The sequence below is a fragment of the Lagopus muta genome, chromosome 4, assembly GCF_023343835.1.
Source record: "Lagopus muta isolate bLagMut1 chromosome 4, bLagMut1 primary, whole genome shotgun sequence".
NCBI lineage: Eukaryota > Metazoa > Chordata > Aves > Galliformes > Phasianidae > Lagopus > Lagopus muta.
The window spans coordinates 58,218,945-58,236,712 of NC_064436.1; the positions used below are offsets into that span (position 1 = coordinate 58,218,945).

At 41.1% G+C, this 17,768-nt stretch overlaps 1 protein-coding gene across 1 annotated transcript; it reads left to right on the forward strand.

Annotated features, from left to right (window-relative positions):
* Window positions 1-6,267: 6,267 nt before the first annotated feature.
* On the forward strand, window positions 6,268-17,376 carry HS3ST1 (heparan sulfate-glucosamine 3-sulfotransferase 1). Its single transcript, XM_048942153.1, has 2 exons — window positions 6,268-6,426; window positions 14,662-17,376. The coding sequence occupies exon 2, from the start codon at window positions 14,791-14,793 to the stop codon at window positions 15,751-15,753; it is 963 nt and encodes a 320-aa protein (XP_048798110.1). The 5' UTR covers window positions 6,268-6,426; window positions 14,662-14,790; the 3' UTR covers window positions 15,754-17,376.
* The last annotated feature ends 392 nt before the right edge of the window (window positions 17,377-17,768 follow it).

The following is a 17,768-nucleotide window of genomic DNA, read 5'->3' on the forward strand; positions in this document are numbered from 1 at the left end:
TTCCCTTCACCTAGTCAAGAAAACCAGGAGAGTATGTATTAATTAGAGTATGTGGATCAGTTTGAATCTATTATTTATATATCAAGTTTTCACTGATGATACAATATTGGTATGACAGGGATTTGCTTCTATGGCACAGTGATACAACAGAAAATCCTGTAACAGATATTCCAGCAGGAGGCAGATACAGGAAAAGAAAAGAGGACAGGACAAATGCAAAATAGTACCCTTAATCACAGTTACACCTTCTAAAAACTGAGATGAAAAACTGGGAAATGCTGCTATTCTGAAGAGAAGTTAATTTGAAGCCAGGCATTCCTAACTGAGAATAGCCAGAAGACTGAGCAAAGAATTAAGTTGCCTTATGGAGTCTGTCTGGCTATTTTCTTACATTTCTACATGGCTGTGACTAGAAAAACTTCTCTCTCTCTCTGGCTGAACATATAATAATGCACAAGGCTCTGAAATTACAAGTCTGGAAGGATAATGATGCTTGAATGGGAAAGCTATTGCAGTAAGTCATTTACCCTGCCTCCTCTCACTACTTTTTTTTCTTTTTTTCTTTTTTTTTTTTTGTAAAACTGCACAGCTGGGCTCAGGTGTTTGGACTGCTGTCACCTCACATCACTAAAATGGCCAGTGTGCTGCAAGTAACTCTCAAGGGACAGAGTAGCATTTAAGTTTTCTTCCTCCAGTTTTAAGTGTGAAATACCCACACAGCTCAGAACCATTGAAAACAGAGCTCCCGGCCTTTGTGCACCAGCTCTTGGCCACATGCTGGCTTTGCAGGATCTAGCTGAGGCAAAGCCTCAGCAAGGAATGAAACCAGCAGGAAACAATTCTGTTGTAGTACTGGTGGTTTTCTGCTCCTTTGGCAAATGCAGCCCAGCCAATGGGTCTGGCAGCATGGAGGCAGAGATGGAAAAGGACAGATTGGCTTTTTCAGCACTATAAGTCCTGCTGGCCTTGCAAGGCTCTGCTGTCTTTAGGATGTCAAAATGAACAGAAAGATGGAAAAATCTGCAACACAGCAACAACTCCACACTTACCTCTGCCTCTCCTGCTCAGAGCTCTCACTGCCAGCACACACCACACACCACACTAATTATCACTGAATCACTTTTCCCCTTCTTGTAGCAAACCCATACCTTAAAGGGGTACTGCATTCTCAGAGGTAAAACTTTAATTACTTGCAGAAATGCAATAAGTCTGACACATCTTCTAGAACCTGGATCTCATCCATTGTCAATTCACTACTAATCTTTTATTCTTCCTTTACTTTGTTAAACCAAACATTCTTCAGATCAGGCAAAAGCCATCATCCCCAGTCTTGCATAACTAAGTAATAATCCCTATTTTCTTATTACAAACAGCACTTCAGATATGGAAAGGAAAAGGTAGGTTTTAAATGTTCATACTGAACGACAGGATTTGGCAATCCCCTTACTTAGTAGCAGTATAAAACTCAGTGCTCCTCAGTGCTCAACTCCTGGAGCTTAAAATACAAACTTGATAATGTTTTATCTAGAGGAAATGTATTAGCAGACCATGGTACTGCTGCATGTTTAACACAGACCACTCTAAATCAGATTGTCAGTTGTGCTATGAGGTGGGGCTATGTGGAATCTCCATACTAATCCTCTATTTATTTCACTGGGAAGGTTCAATGTTATCACTGAATTACAATTCTCTTTCCCTTTTCACTGTGAGTTCCCTTTGCATGCCTCACCTTCCATCCAGCTTTTGTAAGTGCACCCATGTGGCAAGTCAAGCTGTCAATCACACTCAACCTCAGCACCTCATCAGTACTTCCCTCTGGGGAGAAAAATCCAAAATGTGTAGGAAACAGGAACATTTTCAGTGTATGTCAGCTGAGCAACCTCACGTGCCCAACCACCTGAAAGAAAGTCGTAAGTGAAGTGGGAGCTGGTCTCTTCTCCCAGGTAACAGTGATATGATGAGAGGTAATGACCTTAACTTGCAGCAGGGAAGTTCAGGTTGGATATCAGGAAGAACTTCTGAGGAAGAGTGGTGAGGCACTGGAACGGGCTGCCCAGAGAGATGGTGGAGTCACCGGGCATGATGGAGGTGAGCTGGTGGTTGCACTGGATGATTTTAGTGGTCTTTTCCAACCTTAACGAATCTGTGATTCTATTATACTGTGATACACATCATTCCATACTTTCCTTTTCACGTCCTTTGCTTTTCACACCTAATCAGCACATATTTCATATCTTCACATACCAGTCCTGAATTCAACCTGTCTTCTTCACATTTCAGACCTAAATTAACATACCTATTTTTTCCTAAACTTAAAATAGGCTTGAATATGTCTATTTAATTGTCTTTTATAACTCATCCTCTGAATTCCCTGAGCTGCCAGGGTTACAGCACTACTTCCTCCCTGCTTTCCTCTGCTCATTTCCCAGTGACAAATCTAGAAATCTGTGAGCTGGAATTGTCTTAAATTGCTTAAGTCATAACTGCATTCCTTCAACCTGACAAATGTAGACTTTGTTATGTAACAGCCAGCCGATGTAGACCATACTGAGAAAGCTTTAAGTGTTGTCTCAATTAAGTAATCTTCATGTCTTTGCTTTTTCAGCTTTTTCTACCTCTGCATTTCCAAAACATGGTGAGTAACAGTGGAGTGGTGGCACAGGGCTTGAAAGAAAATTTGCAAATGTGGTTGAGAAGGAGTTCACCCCTTGATGCATGAATCCATGGCTTTCCAGACTGTGCTTGAAACAGCCTCAGCCAGTACCAGACCTGCAGAGCCAGATACACAGCACACCTCAGCCCCTCCATGCTGAGGCCACTACTGGAAGCTGCACTGCTTCCTGTGAGTCACTGCCTCCTCCTTTGCTGCCGCAGAGCCACCAGCATCTGCTAAGGGAAGCCCGGTGCCTTCCTGTCGCCAGCACTGGCCTTGTCTTCAACTCTGTCCCCAGATTTTCTGACCCTAGTCCTAATGACTTGTCATCAACACATGCAGAATTGATTCCTCCAAGCAGCTCGCATTTCATCTATTGTATGGGTAGAACATCTCTTTCTTTAGAATGCGCGGGACATGTCAGTCATCCAGGATATGCTGGAATTCTGATGGCATCCAACATCCCATTTTCACATCCTCCTTTTCAGAGAACGAGGGAAGTGTTAATGAATATTGGCAACACTGCACAGATTATTCTCAATTTCCTTTCTCATTCCTTTGACTTCAGGAATTCTCATTTCCTTTTTTTCTAGATTAGTCAGTTCTCAATCAATGGAATAAAAACACAGAACATGAGTAGTTACTGTATGACTTCTACCAGTCTTCCCACAGTTGAAGGGAAGCTGCCACCATCATGTCAAATCTGCTTTGAGGAAATTACAAATCCCCTTTATAAAGAGAAATACGCAGTCAGAACGATCTAGACTTTCATAAGTAATCAGAAAATTAGAATTTAGAAAATAAGGAGTACATGTCAATGGCACCAGAATTAAGATCGGAGAAACTGATAGGTCTTTAAACCTCATTGTCAACTGGGGCTCCTTATAAAAGCCTTGTGAAAATGTTTCCAGTGTGAAAGTTTGAGAGTTCCAATTTGAAAGTTTTTAATATAAGAAAGTATATTTTGGAGTAACATATCTTTAATCTACCAGGAAAAGTGATTGATAATGTTAAAGCAGTGGCTTGGAGCTACAGGTTAATATCTGTATTAATACCTTCGTTTTAAGAGGTGCAGATACTTTCTGTTGTTATTTTGATGGTTCACAATTGGAACAAACTACTTAAAGAAATTTGTTGGGTTATTTGTTCATCCTTTGATTCTTTTATATGAAGATTTGAAATAAGCATGGAATGGGTATTATTGTATCTGATCTAAAGACCACATGGAAGAAATATTGATCCCATATCCCTGAATTTTTAGCAGTTGATCAATATTTAAGCATTTGGATTTTTACCTGTCTGCAAGAAAGCCAGAACAAACTATTGGGCCATAAACTGTACAGTTAATCAGCAAGGCTAATTTCCATTGCAACAGTAAAGAGCACTGGCCCCAGTACTGACCCCTGGGGGACACCAGTTGTCATGATCTCCATATGGACATCGAGCCATTGACATCTCCAGGTATGATCTCACAACCAATTCCTCGTGCAGCAAACAGTTCACCAAAGTTACTAAATACAAATAAAAACACAGTGTTACTGTTATGTTTTGTTTTTTAATAACAAAATATTTTACAGATTAAAAGTACAGTATTTTCAGATGTCTATTATTTAAAAAAATCACTGCATCGATTTAGTAAGCTTAAATACAGAAAACATAGGCTATGCAAAAACATCAAATTAAAGAAATTCAGTTGTACTATCCTGCTTTTCTTAGAGAACTTGAACTTGCCTCTTGCAAACCTTTGACAGAATTCTATTTAGAGATACCACTTCCTAAACCAAATGGAGTGATGTTTATTCCTCAGATTTTCACTTACATATTTATTTTACTAATTAATTTGGCCACACCAAAGTTTGCCTTCTCAGGGCTTGAGGCAGACAATCAGTTGTAAACAACATAACTCCCCCACACACCTACATCCTTTAATCCACTTGAAATTGCTGGTGACACTTAAATAAACATCACATCCTCGTTCTGCATCCCTCAACAGAAGTCAGCAAGCAGAGTCCCATAATTGATTGGTTCTGTTATAATGCCACTGCACGCTAGTACTGAAGGAAAAGGATTTAACAAAACACACAGCATGAGAAGTCTGACATAGCAGCAGTGCACTGAGCTGTTTGTTGGTGCAGAAGGCACGCGTGAGCTGACATTCCCACTGCTGGAACTCAAGGAGTGAGCAAACATGAGTGTGTCGCAGTCAGTGTGACAGCATCCCGCACCAAGGGTGATGGAAGCCTCTCTCATCCATGCCATATTTAAAGACACCACTCTATACTGCTTGCATCTGGCTCACACCAGCCTGCAGTTCCCGCACAGCCACCATGGGAAGCACTTCTGGTGGGAGGATAAAAAACGCTGCCTGGTACACAGTGGTAACCCAGCCCTGCAGTGCTTGTGCTTGTGCAAACAGCTCTGCCAGCACAGACAGAACTTTAACCAAACCCTAAATCAATAACACTGCCATTGGAGAGAAGGTTTCCAGCCATGCTGATGCACAAGCAGCTGTTCTTTACAAGCAAAACTATGGAGTAAAACTACAGAACAGAAGAGTTTGTAACAGGAAAAAAAAAATTATAAATGAGGAAATTTTATACTGACCCTCAGCTGCAGGGAGATTGTGGGCTGCCAGACAACCACAGCTAGGAGAGTGCTTGCCTACTATTATGCAAGTTATCTCCCTGGGCAAACTGTGCTGGGAGCTGTGCATACGCAGTGCTAGTCCACATTCCTTAGCAGCAGCCCACACCTGTTCACAGGAGATGGAACTGCACAAGGGACTGCTGTGCCAAGGGCTGCATGACATCCTTTGGATGGGAGCGGGGCTGAACTGACCAGTCAGCCTAGGAATGAGTTCTCTTTCAAGAGACTTTGGCTGCTGAATAAATATAGATGCAGTATGTTATTGATATTTCTAATGCATTGTCTCTTGAAAAAAAAATAATATAGATCAGTTTTTGGCAAATATAGATCTATTTTAATAGATTAACCCTGTGCCTGAAATAAATTCCTGGAAAGCCTTTTTCCCACTGTGGCTTCCAGTTCTTTCATTCCGTACAACCATTTCACTTTAAGTTCTCCTGGCAGAACAAAGAACCCTCTGCAGGGAAAGAAGAAATCAAAGCCACTTTGTAAAGTTCAGAAAACACAAAAAGTGCCATCAGTGGAGGAGGTAGGTCTCACTCAGGAAACCTCGTACCGGTGTTATTTTTATAGGTACAGGAAGGAAGCAATCACCGGCGAAAGAAGGATAAGGGGGGGTCTGCTTTCTGTAGTTAGCAAATTATTCCTACAGGCCAGCATTATTAGTTGCATTAATTATTTTATATATATATGTATAATGTCTTTTCTCTACATATAGGCGCGGGGCGGCGCGCAGACTCTCACACACACACCGCGCTCTCCGCTCGCAGCCGCCCGCTGCCCCCGCCCCTAAGACGCCCGGCGCCGCCCCGGCCCAAGGGGGAGCGGCGGCGCCCAGCCCGGACGGCCCCGTGTGCCCGCCCTCGGGACGGGGCGGGGGAGAGCGGCCGGGCGGGCCGGGGACGGGTGGCGGGGCGATGACGCGCCGGCAGGGCGGGGCGGGGGCCGTACAAACGCGCTGGCGGCGAGCGCCGGGCGCCGCTTCCAGGCGGGCGAGGCGGGCGGCAGCGGGCGCTCGGTCCGCCGCCGCTGCTTCTATCGCCGGGAGCTCTTCCCACGGCTGCGGTACCCGCGGGCGCCCATGGCACAGCGCGGCGGATGCTGCCCCACGGCTCCGCGCCCCGGCGGTGAGTGATGAGCGGGGGTCCCGCGGAAGGTTTGGGGTACGGGCGAGCGCGAAACCCCGCTCGCTGAGACAGCCTCCGGGAGGCATCGCTGTCGTGGAACGAGGGGAGAAAGAGTGGGGAGAAAATGGGGTATGCGGTCAGCAGGTCTGTCTCGATCTGTTCCCTGGGCAGTCTGTTTTCTTTGCACCCGGTAGGTGATGTGTCCGAGCGACAGAGGCACGGCAGGCGGAGTGCCGGGCGTGGGAGCGGCGTGGTGGAGCGCAGGGCTTCTACCTGGCGGCAGGGCAGCTTGCCTTGCTCCGCTCAGCATCTCTGCTCCGTTCCTACGGCAGGCGCTGGAATCGGGCAGGTGCAGCGCGCCCAGCAGGAGGGCGGGGTGGGCTCGGGGCAAAACCTTCACTCGAGTTCACTTCTGCTTTGCCTGTCATAGGTGAGCTGCCCGGAATAGAACAGCACAGGCATGGTGTACTGCCGGTCTTAGCGTGTTCCAGGGCTGAAGATGAGAGAGGTTCAAATTTGGGGGGATGAAAGGATGCTGGGAGGCTGCGGTGGCAGTCTTGGTCTGCTCTTGTCTTTCAGTCCTTGATAAGGGAAAAGCTAGATACAAGCAATTCCACCAGCTTTGTTGGCTGGGAGGTAATGTAGAGGGCTGTCCTCTCTGTGCACGTGAGGGCTTTTGCTGTTCCAAGACTGGACCTCTTTGAGAGAGCAAAAATATCTGGGAAGTCTCCTGAATACCAGTCTTGAGCGCGGTGGGGATGGGGCACCTGCAGGGACATCCTTCTGGCATCGGAGACCCCTTCACTGCCTGCTCTTACGGCGAGCCTCTGCAGTGTGTGGCGAGAGGCATGCTTAGCAGAACAGGTTCTCTTCAGTATATGCCCATAAATTGTCTGGCTTTCAAACTCCATATGCAAATGATAAAATATTACTATATTTTATTTATTCATATCTGCATACGCAGATATATATCTGCCAGCATTTCTTGCGCTCCTGAACAAGTGCATTTCCCACCCTGCTCAGAAATGAGCACCTTTCAGTAAAAGTGCAGCTACTAGCATCTGCTGTAGCACTCTCACTCATCCAGCCTTTCAGCACCCACCTTTTTCTTTTTTTTTTTTTCCCCTTTCCCTTTTTGGAAAATGCAGGTTTTTTGATAGTACACTGTCAAATGAGTGCCTGCAGTAGGTCAGTACCAAGATTATACAGCTGAAGCCAAGCCAGCTGCTGCAGTGAGGCACTGATTTAACAGAGTGAATTCCAACCCCAGAATTGCCAGGTTCTCATCCATACCCCCTCCTTGCAAGGACGTTACCTTGGTTATTCTGAATTAACCGTAAAAATGCACGGACATCACACAAAATCAGAGTGCATAAAAAACAGTTTTCTAATCCATAAGAATATGCGCATGAAAGAGGAAGCCAGAAATGTTTTTAGCCTATTGACCAGCCTAGGATTTCTCCCTTCCCACCCCCAGAAATGCCACCCAGAGCCAAGAAGCTACTGCAGCCCCAGATGGATGCATTTCCCTGAGAAGTTTTAATAATTAGAGAGCGAGAAAGCTGTAAATATCCCTGGGCAGCCTGGGATGGAAGCTTCAGCTGGGTCACCTCGCTTCCCACTCCTGAGCAGGAAGGTTCCCTCCAGGTCACCATGCAGTACTCTGCTTGGTAAAAGGATTGGGTTAGTTAAGTCTAATACAGGGACGACCTCACCACTGCTCTGCTCCAGTATTATTCTGAAGTTGAGTACCAGGAAGGAGGCTGACAGAAATCAGCTTTGAGTATAACCTGGAAGATTACTTAAAGGGTTACTTACCTTTTTTTTTTTTCCTTTTTTTTTTTTTTTTTCCTTTTTTTCTTTTATTTCTATTGTCACTTTCAGTATATTGCTTTTTGAAACAGGGCCCGCGTTGGTAGAGTGGTAGGAAAGTGTTGCTTAGCAGGGGTAGTGGAAATGGGATTGCCTCGTGTACTGTGTATTGCCTCATGCACTGTGTATTCCTCTTTCAGTACGTTCTGTTAAGGTGAGCCTTTGTACAGAAGGGGGGCAGGACAGACAGCTGCCTTTCACACAGATTGTTTTCCTAGGGAAAGGTTTGGTGAATTAAAAAGCAACTCTGTGCAATGCATTTCTGCCTCTTCATTAGGTCATGACCCGTTTTTGAGGGGAACTGAGGCAACTTCTGCATTTTGAATGGAATGTTTGGGCTTCTGGGGGTACAGGGAAGGCAGTGATACAGCATGTTTCCCTCTCTTTATGGGAAAAAGTCCTGCAAGGTGCTAAGCAATTGCTAGAAGATGGTAAGGAGATTCCATATTAGTATTCAGTACAAAAAATTCTGTGCATTCCGATCTTTTTCAGGTTTATTTTTATTCTGCTGTAATGTCCTATTTTCCTTTTACCTGCATGAGGTTCTTTGGAATGTAGGGTATTCTCTCTTCTAAAAAATTTTTATGATCTCCTGGCATAAAACATTGCAATGGTCCCTTCTGACCTTAAGAAAAAGAGTACAGTGTTATATATAACCACAGTCTATTATAAATTTTCTACTTTATTGCTCGCACTGGAGCTGAACTCCTTCTTTAAAAGGGACAAACTGGTGACCTAGCTAATTTGTATAAACTGTATTTATCACAGCAGGTTCAGACATGGAGCAGATCTCAGCCAAAAATACTTCCTATCAAGTCAACCTTGCTCAGCTTGCTAAGTTCCCCTAACCAAAATTTAGGGACTTTTTAAGAAATACTTTCAGAGTCTTGGCGCATATAGGTAATATGTCTCCCTAACTGCACTGAAATGATGATTAGATTTCTTAACATGCTGACTATAAAAGTGAAACCCGTGGTTTAATCTCTACTCATTGTACAGTATATTTTAATATAACTCATGGAATATAGTCTAAGGAATAGATGGGCAGTATCACTGGGGCACTGTAATATGATTAATACAGTTTCTTACCTTTTCACCTCCCCTCTTAAAACACAGATAGCTATTTTTAATATGTAACAAGGAGATCAATAGTTTATGCCCCTAGAGATCTATGGCTTTGGTTGTATGTAGTTCTGGTTAATGTAATACAGTTGTTTCTGTAACACTCACTAAAGTAGGCAATTGCCTGCAGTTAATTAGTGGAAACTAGAGTTTATGCATTTCATTGGCACATGTTGCTTGAAACTTTTTAAAAATGTAATTTAAAAACAGGATGTGGGGTAAGTGTGGGAAGCACCTCTTCACAAAGAGGACATTGGGAGGCCATTTAACAGTTAAAAACAGCAAAATATATATTTACAGGGTATATTTTGAAGAAAATAAGATGCTTTATAAACTAGATCAGATGGAAAAAAAATTATATATATTTGCTCCTTTTCTGTTCAGGAAAAGCTCTTGACTGATCTGTAAGTGATAGCTGCATGTTTGGTGCTAATGGGATACAAAATGCCACTTGAAAGAGCTCATATAAACAGCTAAGGAATGTATCTTAGGACAGACACCATCCTCTTAGAGGGGTTGAATATACACTGTTCATTTCAATGACCTGATGAGTTTCAAGTATGCTGGAATTGATCTAGTTCAGTTTTCTTAAAATGCATCTCTGAATACAAATGTTCAGATTACTGGTTTTTCATCAGTACAGAAAGGTATTTGTAGAGTTACCTCAACTATGGATTTTTCTCCCAACAGAAGAAGTCCATGTAGCAGATCTGTGAGCACAGCTAGTTTTAACCAGTGACATCAATCTGATTTGAGTGCCCAAACTTGTAGTTCTAGGGCAAAGGGAAATGGCAACCCACGAGCTGTCCTGGGGTTCTATCCCATCTGCAATGCTGAGAATACCTTGAAGAGCAGAATGTCCCCCTCTGATTCTCAGTTCTGATCTCCTTCTAGAGACAAATCTCAGCGACTGATCTGTAGTTCTCAATTGGACCAGCCTGGGTTTTTGCAGATGTATGTAAAGATTCCTCCAGTGAAGGGCTTCAGCTCTGCAAAGAGCAAGTGAAGATGCCTGAAACTTTAACGTGGTTTTTCTCAACACCTGGGGAAAACATAAAACTGCAGTTTTTGTATAATGAAGTTGAAGACATCTCCATGTGCATGGAACAGTTCATGCAGTCATCTTTCTCACAGTCACTGTCCTGGAAGCAGTTGTGTCCATTAGCTCTGCTATACCTCTTGGTGTGTTGATTGTTTGTTTGTTTTGTGAAGTATCTGCTGTCAGGTTGCCAGCAGCCTGTATCTCCCACTTAGGGCTGCCCTACAGATGGGCTGCCCTACTTATGTTCCTTCCCACCCGCTCCGGCAGCCAACTTGATGTTCTTTGTAAAGTTCAGCTCTGAATGCACCCCACACCACCCTCAGGCAAAATGAAGTTATCAATCTTATTTTGTTAAAGCTAATAAAACTAAATGTTATATATAATTTAGGTAGTTTATGCCATCTTATTGAGAGAAGATAAACATACTGAGGCATTAAAATACCATGCTAATGTGTTAAGAGATAATCAGAAGTCATAAAATAGCTACATAAATTTCAAAGAGTACTGTAATATGCTTAAAAGTCATTGAAATATGACAGCTGCACCCTTCATTTTGTTTAGTGACGAAAGGTTCAATTTATTTCCAAATTGCTATTACTTTTGGGAGAGGTTTTAATCATGAAAGCTGATCTGATTGGCACTGTCCACACCAAATCTTGTTGAATAAATAGTACGGTACATTTTACTAATCAGTTGCAGAAAGCTGAAGAAAAGCTTAAGAAAAAGCAATTAGACTTCTTGAATAGTCTTGGTATAATCTTCAAAGCGTCATTTAACATAAACTGTTTCTTTTACCAACTTGCTCGTTTACTTGTAGCAAATGCAATGGTAATGACTGTCAGTTAAATTTTTGTATTAATCTGAACTACAAAGTCACCGAGTGCAGTCATGTATGCTCTGCATGACTTGTGGAGGCAGTGAAGAGAATTCTTAAAGCAGAAAAGTAATTTGGCAGAGTGGCTGCTATAAAATCTTCAGTGCATGCTTATTATTGTTGAAACAGTTTTTCAGACCCACAAATTATAAAGCTATGGAATACACGTTTGCATCATTTTATATAAACTGCAGTAATTCTAGCCACCAAATTGCAGATCTGTTCAAAGCATTGAAGAGGGCAGAGAGAAGAAGGCTGAATGACAACCAATTTACATGCAGTTTTATTCCTGGACACTGCTTAGCCCACACAACATATGTTTTGTGCTGAATTTAGAGAAACACTCATGTCCATTGTGTTGCATTAGTCTAACACAACGCAATAACTGGTTCAGATCTCAAACCCGTAGTGTTTGAAAGGAACAAAGGAATCCAGAAGGAGAAAGCAGACAATGCTTTATTGCTTGCAAGTGAAACAACAATAGCTTATATATTTGAAATGGCGTAATTACTGACATGGTTCATTGGATGTGCATAAGGACAGTAAATGCTATGGATTCTGTGGGAGTATTCCAGGAGTGGAACAGAATTCATAGCATTCACTGCTTTCACACCGTGGAACATTTGATGCATTCCTGATCTGCACCTAAACAAACAATTGTGGAGGAAAAAAGAAATCAAACTCTATATGGCTGAATTATAGGACACTCTATGTTCTTCTGAGTATCACGTTGCAACTGAAAGCATTGTTTTGTTTATTTAAAAAAATAATGTCCACCCCTCCCCCTAGGTATTTCAGGTAAGAACAGGAAGACTGAGGCTCAAGGGAATACTTGTGATGTGTCCCTCGATACCATACCTGTAATATCTCACAAGTGAAGAGCAATGCCAGCTGAAACAAAAGTAGATTTACGGTTAAGAGGCACTTTTAACCAGACCTTACTTCCTATGCTATGCTCAGCCATAGAAGGGCTTGAATAACATGGAATTGGTGGTGGAGTACTATGCGAACTATGAATTTAAAAACAATCCCAATGCATTTAAAAACAATAATCCCAAATAAAATAACATTGCTAAGATCACTTTGTGATCACTAAAACACTTAGTGTTTTCTTATTAATATTTGAGATCAGTAGTTAACCTTAAGTTAACTACTTCTCTTTCCAGAGAAATAGTGCTCATCATATAACTCAGCTGAAAGCAGAACATATTTCAAATTGACTGCTATAGAAATAAGGGTTCCTACCATTAGGTTTTAACTCCTTTCAACATTAATTCAACCTGTTCTCTGGAATCCTATTATGCCTTTCCAGTAAGGTGTTAGGACAACGACTCAGGCTTACTATTTATAGAACTTGTAACTCTTAAAATATACTCTACAGTAAGTGGCTATTCCTTTAATCTGTGACCTTAAAATTCAAGAAGAGTTGATGTTTTGTTGCTCTTATGTTCTCAGCTGCCCATCGGGCACTGATCTAATTAGGCCATTTGCTCAGACTACTATTAAATATAAGGGCAGAATATTTAGTGAGGACATCAGCCATGTATTTACCAATACTGAATTATTTGCTGTCCAGTCTACAACCACCACCCCCCCACCCCCTCCCTGCATGACAACTTTAGTGAGGTGCTAATAACTAGGATTATTTCTTTTTGAAACTGAAGTAGATTTAGTTGAGAACAGTGAGGACAGGGAAAGAGCCGTAAATTGACAGCTGAAATGGAGTTCTCTCAACCACATAAAAATCATAACAGAGACAAAAAATGGAAGAACAACAAATTTCTCTGCCAACTTTTTTCATGATCAGACATCATAGAACAGCCTAGGGCACAACTTTGTGTCCAAGACAGGACGTGGCCATGAGCTCACAGCCCATAGGCACCCAGAGAAGCACAGTTCCTTTGACTACAGATTCATTGAGGCACACTGCTTCCCTCTCCTCCCAGCTTTGATTTCTGCTACCTAACAATATGACTGCCTTGTAGCTCTTCACAAGTGATTAGAAAAGGGAAAGCAGGAAAGTAATAATCAGTAGCAAGCATAAGGAAGCCAGCCTGCTTCATTCAGGATGGAGTCATGACCTCTGTAAATGCAAAGCTATCAAACAACTTTCTAGATGACTTGGAAACACGTCATTAGTCCCTGTCACACTGGGACTTAGCTTATTGTGGAAAAGTCATTAGCTTCTTTTCAGATTCTCTGGAGAATTTCCAAAACCTAGCCCTTGCTGTTCCTCAGGTTGTTCATACGTAATTTATTTCAGCCCTCATTAGTTAGTACAGTACGCATTGTTCTGAGCTTAAATTCATAATTACAGTAGCACAATAAGGCAGAGAGTCAGATGCTCTGCCATCATGGCTTCCACTTCAAAATGGAGTTAGACAATACCACAACACTTACAATACAATAGCACCAGCCCTCCACTGAGCTTATAGGACTTACAAAAGCTTCCAAATCTAGAGAGCTGTTATACGCAGCCAGCTCACAATGTGACCATCCAACAGATCTGTTATGTGTGAAGCCATTTTAATTTCATTTCAAGCACTGTGTTTAAAATCCTGACTTTTACCTTAAAGATCTCTTTACTTTAATAAATAAATAAAGGATAAAGTTAGTTGTTTACATCAGACTGGCTGCCTGACTCTGGAAATTACCTTCAGCAATATTCATTGCCTATTTTGTCCATGAATATTTTGACTGGGACCACCGCTTTTAGTATTTCATTAGTGCAGCCTTGCTATAGTCTACAGTTTCACTTAGAGCCCTTCCTAACTTATTTCTGTAAGAATGTGGCTTTCTTGCATTTCTCTTCATATCACATGAGCCTTTTGCCCTGGAGGCTTTACTTTCAGGTTCCTGTCATAACATAAATTCATAGAATGGCTTGGATTAGAAGGAACCTTATAGATGATCTAGTTCCCTTAGGAGACTACGTGACCTTCTTTGAGGAAGCTTCCTTGTTCAAGCCCTTTGTTTTTTTTCTAAAGTAGACCTATTGCACATTTAAAAACAAAAAAAGCACCCTTCAACTCCACTGAAATCAAATTTAAAAATAATAAAACTCTAAATCTTGAATCTTAGAAAGAGATTGAGAATATTCATGTCTCCTGGTGACTCGCAGTCATTTTGTCATGGCGTTATTGTATGTGGCTGTCTTTAAAGAATTTAATTCTCTCCAGTGATTTATGAGGTAGAGTTCAGAAATCTAAAGAAGTTGGTTCAGTTTTGAAAATCAAAAGATACTTGTAGTGTGGCTTTAGTACTAATATAGCTGAGTATAAAATAATGTGCCTGTCTTATTTTCTTTTTTCTTTCTCTCTCTCAGAAAAGTTTCTGTCTGAGAAATACGCATCCACTCAGCAAAACAAAAACAACTTTTAAAGGCTGTTCTTGGTAGAAATCACTCCATGCCCCATTACCTGCTTGAGTGAAACCAGACTAAAGAAGTTCTGTCATGGCAGCTTTTCTGCTGGGAGCTGTGCTGCTCATTGTTCAACCTCAGATAGTGCCTTCCAGACCAGCTATAAATTCAAAGGCTGAGACTTCTGCTCAGTCTGCTCAGAGAGAGCTTTTAAAGAAAACATCTCAGAAAAATGACTTCAAGGAAAACATTCATTCTAATGGATCATGCCGGCAGCTGCCACAGACTATCATTATTGGAGTGAGGAAAGGTGGAACAAGAGCTTTGTTGGAGATGCTGAGTCTTCATCCTGATATTGCTGCAGCAGAAAGTGAAGTCCACTTCTTTGACTGGGAAGATCACTATAGAAATGGATTGCAATGGTATATTAATCAAATGCCATTCTCTCATCCCCATCAGATCACCGTGGAAAAAACTCCTGCATATTTCACATCACCTGAAGTGCCTGAAAGAGTTTATAACATGAACCAATCTATGAGACTACTTCTTATTTTAAGAGACCCAAGCGAGAGAGTACTGTCAGATTACACCCAAGTGTTCTATAACCACATGCAGAAGCACAAGCCGTATCCCTCCATTGAACAATTCCTGATTAAAGATGGTGAACTCAACGTGGACTACAAGGCAATAAACAGAAGCTTATACTACGTTCACATGCAGAACTGGTTGAAGTATTTTCCCCTTGATCATATCCACATTGTAGATGGGGATAAACTAATCAAAGATCCCTTTCCAGAAATAGAGAAGGTAGAGAGATTTTTGAAATTATCACCACAGATAAATGCTTCGAACTTTTATTTCAATAAAACTAAAGGCTTTTACTGCCTAAGGGACAGTGGTAGGGAGCGTTGTTTACATGAGTCAAAAGGACGAGCTCACCCACAAGTAGATACTCGGTTACTTGAGAAACTGCATGAGTATTTCTATGAGCCTAACAAGAAATTTTTTGAGCTTGTTGGCAGAACATTTGACTGGCACTCATTTGTGGCAAGTTAGTGGTAAACGTGAGAACCTATGTTCTGGTGTAAATTTTAAAAGGGCATTTAAGCTATAATTTATTTGTAAAAATTCATAAATACTTCTGTACAGTATTAGATTCACAATTGCCATATATACTAGTTATATTTTTCTACTTGTTAAATTTGAAAGCATTTTGTATTGTTTTTCATGGTTGTTAACATTGTGTATGACGTGTCTATATGAAGAAAGTAAATTATTTCACTGCAGAAGATGCTCTCTTGAGAATGTGTTGTCTTTTTAATAAATAAGAAATTCATTTCAACAAAACCCTTCAGAATTATTTGAATACTTCAGTCTTTCTGAACTTTATCCTCTAGTTGCTAATGAATATGCTAAACTTTCCATTTCTACTTTTATTGCTCTAAATTGTGGTCTAATAATTTCTTTTTATCTGCAAATATTCTTGTAGTTTGAAAATTGTTCTATCCTGCTTTATGGAATTTTTTCTTGATAATGTGGTATTTATACGTGTTGGGACATGCACACCTAAAGGACAGTGGAAAACTGTGTCATAAAGCACGTTAACAGCTGTATTTACCTTCCTACTTAATGCTGTAGTAACTGCTTCTCAAATACTTTGGCAGAACCCTACTAGTTTCACGGCAAACTTTTAAAGATTCTGTGGGGAGCAGCTCATGAAATCAAAGTTAAGTGCAGAAATTGATTAATCTAAAACCTTTCTACAGTCTCGGCATGTATATATCCTTCATTATGAAAGAGAGAGGTTTGAGAGAAGAATATAAGCAATATGGGGACATTTTAAAGGCTGCTAACTGCTGTTCCTAAATTTTATGACACATCCTTTCCCACTACTGAAAACCAATGGTTACATAGAAAAATTAGCTGGTCTACATTCCAGTAAGCAGCAACTTCATTCTTATAAATATTAACACATTTTTACTGTATTGAACACTTCTCAATGAGTTGAACAGCTGCTTCATGTAACTTAGACGGGCCCACGGGCTACTATTCAATTAATCTCTTTCCAGTAAATGTAAAGCCAAACTTTGGATCCAGCCTCGGGTACGATGGAATTAACTCAAATTCCAGGAACTTTTATTGTCTTCCATCTGCTAAAAATGGAAGTTAGATGCTAGTACATTGGTAAAAGTTACAGCTTTTCCTATCTATGTTAGTTCTGATGTTCCATTAGACATCAATTTCTGGCATTAGAGTTAATCCTGTTTCCACAGAAGGCTTCTATAGTGCTTTCATTATGAGCTAATTTTCATGTTATGATCTAAAACATACCCTTTGAACATTCAGTGGCAATACCCTGTACATTTAAACTTGTTACTGATTGTTTCAATCCTTCATAAAATTTAAATAAATGTAGATAGGTTAATTTTTCCCAGTGAGATGGTTCAAACTTGGGCACTGTGACAAGGTACCCTCTGGGTGCAAGTATCCCATATTATGCTGCTTGCATGAAAATTTGCAGATGCTTCCCCTCTATATCCCACTACTTGTGCACCTGCCCAAGCTGTATTCAACCTCAGAGAGGTTGTTGGTGTTTGTTTCATAAAGTAGACCTTTGATGAAAGCCTACTATGAAATGGTATTGTACTCAATAAAATATTTTCTGAATTGCATCTTTTTCTCTTTGTTCATAATTTTCTAGTTTGAAAGATGAAATTAGGATTCAACTTCAGTTTAGTCTCAAGTTAAATGTTGCTTAAGAGTTCAGTTGCAGCCCAGTGGATCCAGTGAAGAGCAGTTGCTAGCTGCTGGATTGTTGGCCTGCATGGTCCATTGCTGGGTCCACTCAGGATATACAAAGAAGAGTGGATAGTTTCTGCTGGCAACAATGTTGCATCCTTGATAAGGCAGATACCAAAAATAACAGGCTTAATTGAAGTACCAACATGGAAAACAGAAACATCAAGAGTTTTGTGTAAGGAGGAACAGAAGAGATTTTGCTATTCATTATCATCCCATTTCCTTGCTAACTCTGTAGGAGCCATCTAGACCTAAAAGATTTTGGCTCACAA

Bases quoted from the DNA above. Each gene is read 5' to 3' on its own strand.
- HS3ST1 (XM_048942153.1), top strand. From the start codon at position 14,791: ATGGCAGCTTTTCTGCTGGGAGCTGTGCTGCTCATTGTTCAACCTCAG.